General features: G+C 40.0%; 1 protein-coding gene across 3 annotated transcripts in view; it reads left to right on the top strand.

The window, feature by feature from the left end:
• KCNIP1 (potassium voltage-gated channel interacting protein 1) overlaps positions 1–16993 on the top strand; it is a 233040-nt gene extending 216047 nt beyond the window's left edge. For all 3 annotated transcript variants that reach the window (XM_008015278.3, XM_008015276.3, XM_008015280.3), the window contains 6 exons: positions 339–408; positions 1846–1916; positions 2705–2812; positions 13167–13271; positions 14169–14231; positions 16126–16993. In XM_008015278.3, coding sequence (XP_008013469.1) covers positions 339–408; positions 1846–1916; positions 2705–2812; positions 13167–13271; positions 14169–14231; positions 16126–16173 — 465 coding nt within the window. In that variant the 3' untranslated portion in view covers positions 16174–16993. The remainder of the gene's footprint in view (positions 1–338; positions 409–1845; positions 1917–2704; positions 2813–13166; positions 13272–14168; positions 14232–16125) is intronic.
• The last annotated feature ends 1044 nt before the right edge of the window (positions 16994–18037 follow it).

Genomic DNA, 18037 nt, shown 5'->3' with positions numbered 1-18037 from the left:
TAGCCCCATTTTACAGGTAAGGATATTGAGAATCATAGACTGGCATGGCCAAAGTCACAAAGCTTAGTATTTATTGGCTGAGCCAGGATTTAAACCCAAGTTTTTCTGATCTTAAGGCCCTAAATCTCTCCACCTCACTGTGCCCATTCTCTGACAACATCTCATCATTTTGCAAAGCAGCTCCAGTCCTGAGATGGAGTTACTTTGGAGAAGTGGAAATGCACAGGTCCCTGCCCCTGGGGATCATGAGGAACCCCAGACACCAAGGCTGGGCCCAGTCTTCTTCTCCTAGTGCTGGCCCTCAGACACCTCCTGCTGACTCTCTCCCCTTCCCACAGGAGTGCCCCAGTGGTGTGGTTAATGAAGACACATTCAAGCAGATCTATGCTCAGTTTTTCCCTCATGGAGGTGAGTGTGACCTTGAAATCTATCTTGCCCAGTGCCCCCTCTGGGGAATAGCCTTCCCTTCCTCCAAGTCCACTCTTCCTTGCCATCTGCTTCCTTCTTGAGGAAGGGGCAAACTCAGAGCAGGACACCTCCCTCATCGTGAGAGGTGGGAGTCTCCAAAGCTTTAGCAGGAAAGAACTCTGAAAACGAACCCACCCTGGAAGGGGAAGAAGGGCTGATAATGCAACATCACGAAGTCTCAGAACAGCTCTAGAAAGCAGGTATTATAATTCCAGATGGGGTAACTGAGTTTCGGGGAAGATAAGCAATGTACTCAAGATTGCACAGCGAGTGAGTAGCAGACCAGGATTAGATTCCATAAGGGTCTGAAACAAGTTTTGCCATTCTGGTGCCACCACTGTGCAGGGCACTTTTGATTCTTTTCCTTAAAATAGCTGAGACAAGCTGGAATTTTGTAAAAGAACTTCAGTAAATACCAAAGACTATAAAAATAAACGAATTGAAAAAGAGACAGGAAACAAAAGTTGTGCTTACTAAGCCAGGTTACAAGTGTGCCAGGCCCACAGCAGCTGCTCTGTTGCCCTGCCTGACTCGGGAACTAGCTCTGTCCCCATGGACCTGGGACCACATCAGTGGCTCCTCTGTGGCCTCCATGTGTCACATGCCACCTTGCATCCTGTCTCCAAGAGCTGTCTCCTGCAAGACACCTTCCCCGGATCCTGACAAAATGCAGATCCAAGCATTCCAAACACTTCTTGGGCCTTGTGTCTCAAGGGCCTTTTTGGCAGCAGACAGATGCCTTCCTTGGTGTGCGGGGCCCCTACCCAGATCAGGTGTGGGAGGCAGTTTTGTCCCATGCAGGCCCCAGAATTGCAGTTTTCTGAGTTCCACTGAGCCACTGTTTATTGAGTTCTTACTGTATACCAGGCACAGCTCTAGTTTAAAATACTTTTTAACAAATTTCAAGAGATAGGTCTTGCTCCATCCCATTGTACGGAGGTAGGAAAGGGAAACTCAGAGAGGTCATGCTTGATGCCCACAGTCACACAGCTTATGTAGTACAGCGGCATCCAAGTTCAGATTTCTCTACTCTGGAGTGCGTGCTCATCCCAGGCATTTCATGGCCGCTCAGAAGAACATTGTCATGCAGTCACTGTGTCATTCATACATCGACGATTCCGTGCATAGATAGGCAGGAGAAAGGTTTTCTCACGATGGCTAGAGGAAGGGACAAGGGCTCATCTCACCTTTTGCTAGATCTAGCTTCCCACCCAAACCCAAAGAGTTGAGTCAATGGGCCCCATTCCATAATTTTCTTCTTTCCATCACCCTAGCATCGCTCTCCTCTCTTTCTTGTCGAAGCCCTGCCTTGTTTGGAAGGTTCTCCCTGTGTGGAATTCCTGCCCCCATCACCTGCCCTCCTTTTCTGCCTTGTAGATGCCAGCACGTATGCCCATTACCTCTTCAATGCCTTCGACACCACTCAGACAGGCTCCGTGAAGTTCGAGGTATGCTCATCTGGGGTCCACTCTAGGGGTCCTCTGGTTCTGCATCACCTCCCCCTCTAAATCTCAAGGCATTGGGGGAAGGGCTGGACCATCAAAAGCTCTCAGTCAGACCAAAGACACATTTATCCATTCGTAAGCATTTCCTAAAGATGGGGAGAAGCAGTAGCAACTTTGCCTGGCCTGCAGGAACTCAGGGACTCAGGGGACTAATAACAACAGTGTGTGAGCTCCCGGGCACACTGCTTCCCAGTGGCAGCCCCTGTACTTAAGGCTTTGTATGTACTAACTCATTTACTCTAATCCCCACGATAACCCTATAGGGTAGCATTTTATTATTTATTACCCTTTTACAGAAGAGGAGAGTAAGGCAAAGAGAGAGAGAGAGTAGTTTTCCCAAGGTCAAAAAGCACACAAATGATAAAGGATGGATTTGAATGCAGGCAGAATGACCCTCAATACAGACTGTTCCTACAGTGTGAGTCCTCAGCCACTAGGCCATACGGCCACTGGGATGATAGACTGACCACTGCAGCCATGGATAAGGCAATAACAGGGCTGGCTGCATTGATCTGTGTCTCTCAGAGCTCCATTCTTCCTCAAGGGGGCACCTTGCAAAAAAAATGGGGCAAGGTAGGGACCCGAAGGCAGGAGCTCTTCACTGAGCATAGCCACATCCTCCAGCAAGACAAGAGGACATGGGAGGCACCACTCTGTGAGAGTATCACAATCTGACCCAAAGACACAGCTTCACCCTGCCTGATGTCACTCCTGCCTTTTCCCCTTCTCAGGACTTTGTAACCGCTCTGTCGATTTTACTGAGAGGAACTGTCCACGAGAAACTAAGGTGGACATTTAATTTGTATGACATCAATAAGGATGGATATATAAACAAAGAGGTAAGTGAGCCGGAGCCAGGGGTGTGAGAGGGCTCCAGTGAAGGTAACTAACCCAACAGAAAACAGCCCCAGGCTTGAGGATAGTGCTGTCTGAATGAGGCAGGCTCTGCTTTGGGGCTAACAGAGCTGGTTCCTGGCAAAATAAAGAAGGCTTCCCTCATTGCCCTACCCTGCCTGTTCCCAAGCGCCCAGAAAGGATTAAACAGATTCATTCTCCCTGGGTCACCTAGATTCAGTAGACATTACACAGTGGGTAAAACTGACTTGTTTCAGTGTAAAGAGTTACTCTTCCCTAGAGAACCTGCATTTGGGAAGGTTGGGAGCCACAAGTTAAAGCTAAAAGTTGAAATGGCGGAATTGTAGGTAGCACCTAGAATAGAAAAGAAAGGTTTTTAAGGAAGAGGAACCTATAATTGGGTCATATTGGCCTTAACCTATTTTGCCTACTAATACAACCTCCAAGGGGGGTAATGGAAGGTACAGCTGTCTTTAAAGAAATTATCACAAATAATTTCTGAATCTTCACCGCTTCACACTTTTAGAACCTCAGAAGACATGTCTGTAGCCAGTGAAATACCCTCAGTATCTACTGTACCCTGGTATCTCAGTGGAAGCTGGAATTTGGCATCCTGTAACACTCCACTTACTGACCTCCTGTGTGCCAGGTGCACTGCCTGGAGGTATAGATATCAGTGCTAATCTTTACCTCAACCCTGCAAGGTTCTCTCTGTAAGCTCAGAGAGTTTATCCAACTTTCATTCCTCATTCATTTAGTCATGTTTTTAATTAACACACATTTGAAGACTTATTAGGTATTCTAGGTGCTGGAAGTAAAGAGGTGAACAATCAGACTAGGCCCTGCACTGGAGCAGTATAGAGAGATGGACAATAAACAGGCCAAAAAAGGAATCAACAGGTAGAAGATATTTTGGCAGGGAAGGTTAGCAAAGTCCTCTCCAAGGAGGTGTTGTCGTACTGGAACCAGTTATACAAAAAACCAGGAAAAGTGTTCCAGGCAGAAGGAAGAGCCACTAGAGAGGCTTTGAGGCAAGATAAAGCTTCATGTGTTTCAAAAACAGAAAGGCTGCAGATGGTTGCAGATGAAGTTATGAAGCCGAAGATTGGTGCAGGATGAGGCTGACAGGTCAACGGAGTCAGATGGTGGAGGGTTAGGGTAAGGGGCCCATCCATATTCCCCTGGGAAGCTGTTAGATGAACATGTTTTTTGAAAGACACAAAAGGCAAAAACAGACTTAAAGAGAATCAGAAAATATGACTAGCTCTGTATCATTTAAAGAAATTATAATTTTTTATATATAAATTTTTATATTATAAAAAATTCACAGTTAAAAACCACTCCCAAATAAAATTATAGGCTCAGATGGTGGACTGGTGAATTCTAATACCAATCCTACAAAAAATTTTAGAAAATAGAGGAGGATGGAACATTTCGCAACTTGTTTTATAAGTCCAATAGTACCCTGATACCCAAACCAAAGAAAAAAGGTCTTATGAGAGGAAACAACTACAAAACAGTCCCCCTCATGAGCACAGACACAAAAAGCTTTCACTAACTATTAGCAAATTGAATCCAGCAATATATAAAAGGATGATACACTACAACTATGTGAGTTTTATTCTAGGAATGCAAGGTTGGTTTAACATTCAAAAATCAATCAATATAATTCACTATATTTAAAGCAACCAAAGGGATATAGACTGGAAAGGAAGAATTAACACTGTCTTTATTTGTACATGATACAATTGTATTAATAGAAAACCTTAAGAGTCTACAAATAAATTGTGAAAAATAATAAGTGAATTTAACAAAGTGAAGACATGTGTTCTATTTACAAAAATCATTTATAATTCTACATCCAACAAGCAACCAGAAAATTAAATTAAGTAAAAATAGCATCAAAAAGCACAAAATACTTTGAGAAAAATTCAACAAAATAGGTGCAAGACTCATACACTGAAAACTATAAAATATTGCTGAAATAAAGAACTAAATAAACACAGAGATATATCAGGCTCATGGGTTGGAAGGCCCAATATAGTTAAGATGTGGATTCTCCAAATTTGATTTATAGATTTAGTGCGGTCTCAGTCAAAATCCCAGCAGATATTTTGTAGCAGTTGATTTGGGAGTGCAAAAAATTTAAAATAACCAAAACAACCAAAAAAAGAACAAAGTTAAAGGACTAAACCTACCTTACTTCAAGACTTCATGAAAAGGTGCAGTAGTCAAAATGGTGGGGAATTGGCATAAGGATACACATATAGATCAATGGATCAAAATAGAGAGTCAAAAAAACTTAAAGTAGAGCTACCATATGATCCAACAATCCCACTGCTGGGTATATACCCCAAATAAAGGAAATCAGTATACCAAAGAGATATCTCTACTCCCACGTTTGTTGCACATCTGTTTATAATAGCCAAGATTTGGAAGCAACCTAAGTGTCCATCAACAGATGAACAGATAAAGAAAATGTGGTACTTATACACAATGGAGTACTATTCAGCTGTAAAATAGAATGAGATTTAATCATCTACAACATGGATGGAACTGGAGGTCATTATGTTAAGTGAAGTAAACCAGGCACAGAAAGACAAACATCCCATGTTCTCTCTTATTTGTGGGATCTAAAAATCAAAACAATATGAAGACAGAGGGTAAAAGGATGGTAACTACAGGCTGGGAAGGATAGTAGGGGCGGCTGTGGGGGAAGTTGGGATAGTCAATGGGTACAAAAAATATATAATGAATGAATAAGGCCTGGTATTTGATAGCACAACAAGGTGACTGTAGTCAATAATTTCACTGAACATTTTAACTAAAAGAATGTAATTGGTTTGTAACACAAAGGATAAATGTTTGAAGGGATGGATACCCATTTTTCCTGATGTGGTTATTACACATTGTATGCCTGTATCAAAACTTGTCATGTACCCCATAACTATATACACATGTGTATATACATATAAATATATACATATATAAATATATACACATAAATATGTGCCCACAAAAATTAAACATAAAAAAAAATTTTTAAATAGAGATAGACTCACCCATATGTCAATGCAACAGATGCCAAAAAGATCAAAGAGGAAAGAATTGTGTATTCAACAAATGGTTTTGTAGCAGCTATATATCCATTTGGAAACAAAAATGGACCTTAGCCTTAACCTCATGCCAAACATAAACATCATCCTGGAATGGATTATAGAGTTAAATATTAAAACAAAAGCTGTTTTCTTAAGGAATACATAGGAGAAACATTCTTACAACTTTGGAGTAGGAAAGGATAAGGAATCATTTTTTAAAGTAGATAAATTTGACTTCATCAAAGTTAAAAATTTTGTGCCTCACCTTTAAGAAAATGGAAATGCAAGCCATGGACTTGGAAAAAATGTTTGCAAATTATATACCAGATACATAAAGATACCAGGATACCAATCCAATATCAGACTGGCATCCAAAATACATAAGGAACATTTATAATTTAATACAAAGATAAATAACTTCATATAAAATAGGCAAAAGATTTGAAGAGATACTTAAGAAGATATGTTGAGCCCATAAAAGGTTGGCCAGTAAGCCCATGAAAGGTTCCTCCATATCACCGGTCTTCAAAGAAATGAAAATTACAACCATAATGAAATACAACTGCACAGAATGACCACAATTAAGAAGACTGGCATACCAATCATTGGCAAAAATGTGGAGCAATAGAAACTCTCACAGATAGCTGGCAGAAATGTAAATGGTACAAACATATTGGAAAACATTTTGGCATCTTTGATAAAGCGCAACATGAACTTAACATACAACCCAGAAATCCCATTCCAGTCAGGTATGGTGGCTCACGCCTATAATCCCAGCACTTTGGGAGGCTGAGGCAGGTGGATCATTTGAGCTCAGGAGTTCAAGACCAGACTGGGCAACATGGTGAGACCCTGTCTCTACTAAAAATATAAAAACAACAACAACAAAAACAACAACAAAAAGCTAGACGTGATGAGCACCTGTGGTCCCAGCTACTAGGGAGGCTGAGGTGGGAGAATTGCTTAACCCTGGGGAGAAGAGGTTGTAGTGAGCTGAGATTTCACCACTGCACTCCAGCCTGGGTGACAGAGTAAGACCCTGTCTCAAAAAAAGAAAAAAAAAGAAGAAAAGAAGTCCCACTCCTGGGTATTTACTCACCAAAATAAAAATATGTAATTCCATAAAGACTTGTACAAAGATGTTCATAGCAGCTTTATTCATAGTAATCTCAAAACTTAAACCACCCAAATGTCTGTCAACAGGACAATGGGTAAATACATTGTAGTCTGTTCATCCAATGGATTATTACTCAGCAGTAAAAAGGAATGTTATAATTGCATGCAGCAATGTGCATGAAGCTCATAAACCTCATGCTGAGTGAATGAAGCCAGACTCAAATGAGTTTACACTGTTTTACTCCATTTACATGAGATTTTAGAAAATGCAAACTAATCTATACTAACAGAAATTAGATCTGTGGTTGCCTGGCGTCAAAGGTTGAGAGGCACTTACTGCGAAGAAGTGTGAAGGGATGTCTTCTGGTTGTGAAAATGTTCTATATCTTGAGTGTGGTGGAGGTTACGTGGGTGGATACATTTGTCAACATTCTTCAAACAGTACACTTAAAATGGGTGAATTTGTTATAAGTAAATTATGTTCCAATAAATTCGATTTATTTGTTGAAAAACTTGGTGTAAGGCGGAAGTGCCTAACCAATAGAAGACACTCAAAAAAATGTGTTGAAGGAAAAAAATCCTATGAAATAAAGCAGGTAAGAGAAAATAAGAACTCAATATCATTCAAAATATAGATTACAAATCGTAAATGAGATAATAGGAAATTAATCCCAGTGTTCTGCTTAAAGGCTCATACCTGTAATCTCAACACTTTGGGAGACTGAGGCAGGAGAATGGGTTGAGCCCAGGAGTTCAAGACCAGCCTGGTCAACATAGGGAGAGCCTGTCTCTTCAAAAGAAAAATTTAAAAATTACCTGGGTGTAGGCCGGGCGCGGTGGCTCAAGCCTGTAATCCCAGCACTTTGGGAGGCCGAGACGGGCAGATCACGAGGTCAGGAGATCGAGACCATCCTGGCTAACACGGTGAAACCCCGTCTCTACTAAAAATACAAAAAACTAGCCGGGCGAGGTGGCGGGCGCCTGTAGTCCCAGCTACTCCGGAGGCTGAGGCAGGAGAATGGCGTAAACCCGGGAGGCGGAGCTTGCAGTGAGCTGAGATCCGGCCACTGCAGTCCAGCCCGGGCTACAGAGCAAGACTCCGTCTCAAAAAAAAAAAAAAAAAAAAAAAAAAGAGAACAAGTTTACAAAAATTACCTGGGTGTAGTGGCACGTGCATGTGCTCCCAGCTACTCCAGAGGCTGAGGCAGGAGGACGGCTTGAGCCCAGGAGTTCAAGATTGCCCTGAGCCATAATCACTGCACCGTACTCAAGCCTGGGCAACAGAACAAGACCCTTCCTCAAAAAAGCAATAAAATAAAATGACTAATGACTAACATATGCACATGACTAACATGACTAACATAAGGTTATGTTACATAAGAAATGTAAGAAATGCACATGACTAACATAAGAAATGCACATGACTAACATAAGGTTTATTCCAGGAATGCAGGAATAGCCCAGTAGCAGAGAAAGCATATTAAATAATTTATCATATTAAAATATCAAAAGATTAAACCATTTGATGTTAAAATCGTATTTGATATAATTTACCATTTATTCATAATAATTTTCAAGATTCAATTAATTAGGAATAAAATACTTCTTCAGCATAATGGAAAATACCCTAGCCTAGTACACAGCTTCATACTTTATGGTAACATGCAGAGATTCTCACTGAAGAAAAGATGAGGCAAGAGTGCAAGCTGTCAGACATCACCACTGTTTAACATTTCTTGAAAGTTCTTCAAATATAGTGAAACAGAAAAAGAAATGCAATCTAAATATGAAAAATTACAACATTCCTTATTTATGACATGATTTTCTATCTGGGAAAAAAAGATAGCAAGAAAATCAACTTAAAACAACTAGAACTTTTAAAAAGCTGGCAAAGTGACTGGTAATAAAATACATACACAAAAGAAATTGTGTAGCCAATATATTAGTTATGACTAGCTAGAAAATTGTAATAAAAATATTCTCGTTGTAATCACAATATAATTTAAAGCACATGGGCATTTTTAAATATCCATAATTTAGATGAAGAGAAAGAAAAATTTGATAAGTAGAGAAACATACCATCTTCTGAAGGGATGTATATTATAAAGACAGCAATATTGTAATGACAGCAATTCTTCTCTAATCAACTTTAAATTTATTTTATTTTGAATCAAAATGAAAGTGTTATTTCGGGAGGGAATTTGGCACAATTGTTATAAAGTTACATTGGAAGATTAATCAGGTGACAACAGCAAAGATAATTTGCAAAAAGTAGAAAAGTGGTGGGATTTGTTCTACCAGATACTGAAATATATTATAAAGCTGAAACTATTAAAATAATATAATATCAGAGAAGGAACAGGTAGATCAATGGAACAGAATAGAAATCCCAGGTACAAATACCATCTTGGTTCATAATAAAGGGAGCATATTGAATAGACAGGTAATGAATCATTAAATGATTCTAGGAAAACTGGTTAACTATTTTGGCAACAAGTAAGTAAATATTCTTACTTAGTATCATGAACCCAAAATCACTATAGATATGTACAGTTGCTTTTTAACTAAAAAAGAACTAAAAATCATATGTGAATATCTGATCATAGAATGGAAAAAGCATAAAATCAAAGTTAGAAACAATTTTTTAAATTATTGATGGCTTTACACTGTAAATATTTTAAAATTCTGTATATCAAAAAATACCATAAACAAAGTTGAAAAGCAAGTGACAAACTTGTTTTAAAAAATCTGCAATTTATGATGAGAGAAAGGATTGATATTCCTCAGTAGACATTCATCTCAACAAATGCAAGAGTCATATTCATCGTGCTTATCTTTGTATTTCTTTGACACAATATCTAGCACATGGTAGATGCATAAAAATATCTTTTAAATAAATTAAAAATCTATTAAGAGATTTTAACAATTTAGTAAATCTACACAAATACATAAAGAGCTCTCACAATCCAATCAGAAATAGTTGAACACAAAGAGCAGAGCAGATGAAAAAATAGTTCATGGGAAAATAAATAAAAATAGTCAATACATATATTAGAAACCTCACTAAGAAAATAATGTTTACCTTTAAAAACAATGAATTATCACTTATCTATTAAATTGCAAAGATTTTGTAAAGTCTTTGTTGAAGGCTGGTGGAAAGTGGTTTTTCATACGTAGTTGCTGAGAATGTCCTGATATAAACTTTCTAAAACGTATTTGAGGAATATGTATAAAAAGCACTGAAAGTTATGCATCCCATTCTCCTTATAAAACCACATCTTGGTATATGTCCAAAGGAAATAAAGAATAGACACAAAGACGTAAAAGCAAGAAGAGTCTTCAAGTAATAGTGCCCCAAAATGTGATAACCATAATATCCACTAATAGCAGATTTGTAAAATGAATTACAGTAAGTACATAAAATGGAATAGCCAGTGGTCACTTAAAATCATGAAAAAGTAATGTAAAATAAACATTAGTATGATGTATTACATTTTTAAATAACTTGATAAAGTGATATGTATATCTCAATTTTATAAATAACTAAATGATTATACACATGTGCAAATATATGATACTCTAAAATATTCAAATACTACTTTGCAAAATATATAAAGAAAAAAATACAGAAATGGGATTTATACTACTTGGTCTTCAACTTTGGTTCACTCATTATTCCATCACTGAATAACCTTACTAGCTCCTACTCCCATTTTGTATTTGCAAACTAGGCAGAATTGTCCCCATTAATCCATCAGACCTCTCTAGAGGGCAGAATTAATAAAGTACCCCTTAAAAGAAAAAAGTGTGGATAAGTAGCTTCTTAGAAAAGACAGCAGGCTCTTCCCTAGGCAATCATTTGGAGATAATCTCATCCAAGTTGTAGGCTATGAAAATCCTGAGAGAGCAACAAAATTGCTCTTTAAGTCCTTTCTGTGATTAAAAAAAAAAAAAAAAATCAGACAGGAAAAGTATCAGTGGCCATGTAGATGTGAAGGGCTTGTAAAGTACACATTTAAAAATAAACACATGGATAGAAACATATATTTCCTCGTTCTATCTGTTGAGAGCACCTCAGAGCAATGACATCCCTGTAGCAGGGATCACACCTAGCACCTAGACCTTGATTTGTAAATACCGTTCTTCAATAAACAGAACCAGTCTTCTTGGAGAGAACAGTTGATTCCAAGATTGGGTAAGAGAAAATACAAGATGAGCCTGGAGTACTTTATCATGCTGGAAAGTATGAAAGTGCTAAAAAATAAAAAATAATAAAAACTGCAGGAGTCAACCTGAAGGAGTTCCCAATAGCCAAAATGAGAGCGATTTGAGCAAAATTAAAAATTATTAAGTATTGGATTATAACCTATAAAATAGGTAAATGTCCGTGAGTCCATTGTAATATAAATAAACAACCGAATACATAAATGCAGGAGAGAAGGCAGCTCTTCCTTACAGAAGAATTTTAATTAATAAATATAGAAGGAATAAAGGAAATACCAAATTACCATCAGGCAAACACTGCAGTAATAATTTTTACAGGCAAGATCCACTGAAAGATACTAAATCATCAAGGAAACTTGAAAGACACCACCTTAATCAAGTGATCAAGGTTAACATTATCAGTAGTAAGACATCTCAACACTATGTAACTCCCTGATATGATGCACTGAGAAGATCATAACATCACTTCTGTGGTATTCTTGCCAAAAATGCGTAACTTCAATCTAATCATAACTAAACCAAGGATTAACTCAAATTGAGAGACATTCTACAAAACAACTGACCTGTACTCATATCAAAAGTGTGAGGTCCTGAAAGACAAGGAAAGAAAGAAACTCAGGCTGGGCATGGTGGCTCATGCCTATAATCCCAGCACTTTGGGAGGCAGAGGCAGGACGATCACTTAAGTCCAAGAGTTTGAGACCAGTCTGGGCAACATGGCAAAACCCCACCTCTACAAAAAATCAGCCAGGCATGGTGGTACTTGCCTGCAGTCCCAGTTACTTGAGAGGCTGAGGCGGGAGGATTGCTTGAACCTGGGAGGTCAAGGCTGCAGTGACCGGGATTGTGCCACTGCACTCCAGCCTGCGTGACAGAGCAAGACCCTGTCTCAAGAAAAAAAAGAAAAAAGGAAAAAAAAAAAAGAATGAGAAACTCATACAGATTAGAAGAGACTAAAGAGACACAACAAATAAATGCAATGTAGAATCATTGAAGTGAAAAAAAGATATTAGTTGAAAAGCTGATAAAATTTGAATAAGCCCTGTAGTTTAGTTAATAATAGTATAGCAAAGTTAATTTCCTGGGTTTGGTCATTGTGCTCTGGTTATGCAAGTTGTTAACATTAGAAGAAACTGGGTGAAATGTATGCATGACCTCTCTGTACTATTTTTGTAACTCTTCTGTAAGTCTAAATAGGTGAAATTAAACAAAAAAATAAATTAAATAAGCACATGGAATCAGACTGTCTCCTGGATCTCTGTAGAAACCATATCAAACATCCCAAACGCTCTTTTATGCCCATTCCGAGTTGGGCCAGAACGATCAGAATAATGGTTCCTAATGTACCTTGATAAACATGGAAACTCCCAGGACCAAGTCCTAAGATGCTCTGATTCAATAGGTTTGGGGTACACTTGAGAACTGATCTTTTTAATAAGGGCCTCAGTCTGTGGAACTATTGGCCTCATGTGCCCTGTGGATAATCTTGGCTGTTGATTCATTTTTCTTAACTTGAAACAGTGGCAGAATCTATGGGGATTTTCAAATCTCTAGGCTAGAACATTAACTTTTAAAAAATTCAGAACAATATTTTATTTACCTCAAGCCTGTGAATGGGGATCCCACACATCACCCTGCACGGAAGACAATGCCCGTAATGAGGTAACCTACCCATGAGCCTCTGCAGGCTTTAAGGATTGTCTACCATCTCCTCCCTAAGAAGGGCTCCCACAGTATAGCCCTTCTGCTTGCTTTCTATCTCCCTATCACCTGCTAAAGAAGGACCTCACCTTTTAATCACTTTCATTGCCAAGGGACACAAGGAGCCCCAAACTCTGTCGCCTAGGAAGAGCTTGACCTCTTGGTTCCCACACTGTGTGCTTTTATGTCCCTGCTCCAGGAGATGATGGACATTGTCAAAGCCATCTATGATATGATGGGGAAATACACATATCCTGTGCTCAAAGAGGACACTCCAAGGCAGCACGTGGACGTCTTCTTCCAGGTAAGTGTACACACCCTGCACGTGAGCTGCAAGCCCAGCCTAGATCAAGTCAACCCACGAGCATCTGAGCAAGTGATTTGTGTCCAACCCTGTACTAAGCATGGCTGGAAACTGAAAAGAACTATCAGATACATGGTCCTCAAGAAACAGATGATCTCCTTAAGCTGCAAGTGTACATGACAGAAGAGAACAAGAAAGTATAGTATTAAATATTAGTGGTATAGTGTGAACTCTAAATCCATAAAAATTAGGGGATCAGAGTAAACACAAAAGAATTCACTAATTACAATTGTGGAGGTGCTAAGCATTTGTGTCTGGGAAGTAAGGGGAAACAAGATTGGAAACTAGGATAGGGCCAGATTATGAGACCTTAACTGCAAGAGTTTGGCCTTGCTCTGGTGCAGGATGGGCAACTACTGCTGATCCTTGACTAAGGGAGTGGTATGATCATTGGGGCATTTTAGGAAAAAATTGTCTAGTGGTAGAGTATCAGAGAATATCAGAGCTCACTCTAGCCCAACTTTCCACTTTGCAGATGGGAAAAGAGAATCCTCTCTGGCCTGTACAGCAGGTACCAGGCCAGAATCAGAACCTCTAGTGCCCAGTGTTCTGCCAGATGGACAGGGTAGCAGGGAGTCTACAGAAGAAGCAGAATAAGCCAGAAGTGAGGTGATGAGTGTCCAGAGCAAGTCTTTTGATTTAAGGAAACTCACGGGGGTCAAAGTGTTGTAATCAGGACCTAACTGGAGTTGTCTGGCCAGTGAAAGACAACTCTCATTCTCAGGGCAAAGTTGGTTAATGCAATGAATGAAATGTGCTCCAGCAAGAAAGCAGGAGAGTAAGCTTTGGAATGGAGATCACCAGATTCCGTAAAGTGCTTTCTGTTTTGTCTTTCAGAAAATGGACAAAAATAAAGATGGCATCGTAACTTTAGATGAATTTCTTGAATCATGTCAGGAGGTAAGGAGAGATCTCAGGGCACAATAATTCTACATCTGGGAAAGGAAACCTGGGGCCTGGGGACCTGCAGAAGGAAGGTGATGAGAAACCTGCACATACCCACAACCCCTCCCATCAGAGCCAACAACACTAGCAACAACTGTGAAGTCCAGCAGTTCCACTCCTCAACCTGGCCTGTGATTGGTCTTGGCTAAGCACAGGACTGAACAGAGAGCCTAAGTAGGGGTCTAGGGGGATGTGGATGTGAAAACTCACAGGGGGTCTCTGTGAAAACAGACTTCCCAGGAGGGCAACACCATTATTTTTTAGCCTGCCTCTGGCTTGATGACCCATTCCCCAGACTACAAGGAAGCAGCTGGGAGCGGGGCGGGGAAATCTACAACTGTGTGATTCTCAAACCACAGTGTGCATAAAAATTGCCTGGAATGATTCTGAAAATGTATATTTCCAGGCCTCAATCCCAAAGACTCTAGATCTGGGTCACTTTAACACAAATGCCCTCAACCAAGGCTTCTAAAAATTTAATGTGTGAAACCATATCCTTAAAGATCTTGTTAAAATGCAGATTCTAAGTCCGTAGGTCTGGGGTGGGGCCTGAAATGTTACTTTTCTCACATTCTCCCCAGTCACGCCAGCAATGCTGGTCCTGGGAACACAACTTTCATTAAGTCTAACCAATAGACCAGCCCCAGAGTCACCAGAGACTGAACTGGAAATAATTGCTTCATCTACTTTTGAGAAATCCATTTGTACCCCTATATTATTTTAAAAATGTACACAGTTACTCTGCGCTCCAGCCAAGAAGAATAGCAAATGTAAGAAAGCAGGGGAGAAGTTACTAGCACATACTGAGCCCCCACCGAGTTTCAAGCACATACATAAACATCACAGCCACCCTGTTATGTAGATGTCCTATATGCAGGGTGATATCCAAGATATTTAACAACTAGAATGGAATGAACATTGACCCCCTTGGCGGTGAGTTCTCACTCTGTTAGTTCCCTCGAGAGCTGGTTGTAAAACAGCCTGGCACCTTCCCCACCCCCAACCTTCCTTCCTCTCTCACCATGGGATCTCTGCACACCCAGCTCCCCTTCACTTTCTACTGTGAGTCAAAGCAGCCTGAAACCCTCACCAGATGCAGATGCTCAACTAAACTTTCCATCTGCCAGAATAATGAGCCAAATAAGCCTATACTGACATTAACCTTTTCATTTCTGATATTAATAATTTGAAAAGCAGTCTTAATAAGCATTTATCTACTTTATTGATTTTTTTGAAAGAGAGAGCTTTGGGGGGTTTTCTTATTGTATGTCTCCATTGCATGTTCTGTATTTTACATTTTTCTATTATTTATTCTCTGAGGTATAGTATTGAATGTAGAAAAATCCTCAAATGTTAGGTATTAAGCAATAAACTTCTAATTCATGGTTCAGAGAAGAAAATATCTTGAATCAAAATAAAATAAAAATATGACTTATCAAAATGTGTAGGATCTAAAGCAGTATTCCAGGAAGGCAAGGTTGGTTTAACATTCATAATTGGTCAGTGTAATTAATCACATTAATAGAATAAAAAGGGAAAAAATACAATCATTTCAGTGGATGTATAAAAATAATTTTATGAAATGTAGTTGTTCAGAGCTTCTTAAAAGAACTCACTATTTTACTAGATGATTTGTTTCTTCTGAATTCCTCTTTAAGGCTACAGGTGGTGCTTTTTACTTTGAGCTGATCACTTTTTATGTCCCCATCCTTACTTCTTGTTTTTCATACCCTTGTAGAGTTTTCCCCATATAGGAAACCCATGCTTGAGATTTGCTCACCAGAGTTACAGAGCTCTCAGGGAGGGGACTCAGAGTTCTAACCATCCTCTTCCCCTCCTTTTCTCCCAGGATGACAACATCATGAGGTCTCTCCAGCTGTTTCAAAATGTCATGTAACTGGTGACACTCAGCCATTCAGTTCTCAGAGACATTGTACTAAACAACTACCTTAACACCCTGATCTGCCCTCGTTCTGATTTTACACATCAACTCTTGGGACAGAAACACCTTTCACACTTTGGAAGAATTCTCTGCTGAAGACTTTCTATGGAACCCAGCATTATGTGGCTCAGTCTCTGATTGCCACCTCTTCCTCCTTCTTCTTCTTGAGAGAGACAAGATGAAATTTGAGTTTGTTTTGGAAGCATGCTCATCTTCTCACACTACTGCCCTATGGAAGGTCCCTCTGCTTGAGCTTAAACAGTAGTGCACAAAATATTCTGCTTACATGCCCCCAGCCCACTGCCTCCAAGTCAGGCAAACTTTGGTGAATCTGGAAGCAAGAGGACCTGAGCCAGATGCACACCATCATCTGATGGCCTCCCAAACCAATGTGCCTGTTTCTCTTCCTTTGGTGGGAAGAATGAGAGTTATCCAGAACAATTAGGATCTGTCATAACCAGATTGGGAGAGCCAGCACCTAACATATGTGGGATAGGACTGAATTATTAAGCGTGGCATTTTCTGATGACCCAAACTGCCCATGTCATTTGTTTCCAGAAACGAGGGCCAATAATTCTCTCACACTGGCATTTGTGCTGGTAGTGCAAGTCCTTTAATATGTTTAGGAAGTGAGCCATTGCCCAGTGGTCCATATCTCCACCACATCCCCTGCTTGAGCCCAGCACTGCATGTCCCTCCCGAGAAGTCCAGAATGCCTGCAAATTGCTGTAATTTTATACCATGTTCTAACCAATAAACAGAACTATTTCTTACACTCTCAATCACTTCTTCATGACTCCATTAGGTAAGAGAGGTAAGCTGTGAAAAGGGAAGGCTAGTCCATTCACTTGACAGCCAATTATTAGTGCAGTTGTTCCTCTGTATGTGTGAAGGATCGGTTCCAGGACTCCCCATACCAAAATCTGCAGATACTCAAGTCCCACAGCCGGCCCTGAGGAGCTCATATTTTCAAAACCTTGGGCCTCCATATATGCAGGTTTCACATCCTAGAAATACTGCATTTTCTATCATGTTTGGTTGAAAACAATCTGCATGTAAGTGGACCCATGCAGTTTAAACTCATATTGTCAGAGGGTCAACTGTACTTACATTGTGCCAGGCCTGTGCCAGGCAGTGACTTCATCCTCCCCAGCCCCCAAGCCATCCCCAGCAAACATCTGACCCAAATACAAATGCAACTTCAAGACAAGACCCTTCACAACACTTTGCTTCCAAAAAGATTGCCACCTCTAAGACCCTCTGATATGAAAAGTCTGGAGCCTCTGTGGTGTGAGTGGGAGTGCAGAGATGAAGAGGATAACAGGGCCTCCTGCTGAGAGATTTTAGGGTCTAGAGGATGATCAAGCAGCTTCAGCCTATAACCAGCAAATGATTACTCATGCTGAACACTGTGGGTCTTGGTTTCCCCATTTGACATCACATTTAAAAGATTAAAAGCTAACAGTAGCATTCTGGGAAGGAAAGCAATTTACTGAAGCCCTATTTAGTGCCAGGTGCTGCACTAGGGGCTTTATATACATTATCTTATTTCATGCTCATGTGGAGTATTCCAGATGGTAGAGTACTGGGCATTCCAGATGGTAGAGTCCTGGGCATTCCAGATAGTAGAGTGCTGGTTGTACGGAAGAGGTTGCTGAAGCTCAGAGAGGTAAGGGGGACCTGCATAAGGTAGCACAGCTGAGAGAGACTCCATAGGGAGACTAAACTCTTCTCACTCTATCACAGACCCTTCCTATAAGGGGATTCTGCCTCACCCCAAGGATGAGGATACTTCCCACAAATCTCATTCATCTTAAGT

The sequence above is a fragment of the Chlorocebus sabaeus genome, chromosome 23, assembly GCF_047675955.1.
Source record: "Chlorocebus sabaeus isolate Y175 chromosome 23, mChlSab1.0.hap1, whole genome shotgun sequence".
Lineage (NCBI taxonomy): Eukaryota > Metazoa > Chordata > Mammalia > Primates > Cercopithecidae > Chlorocebus > Chlorocebus sabaeus.
The sequence above is the reverse complement of the archived record's forward strand: the minus strand, read 5'-3'. Positions and strand labels throughout refer to the sequence as shown.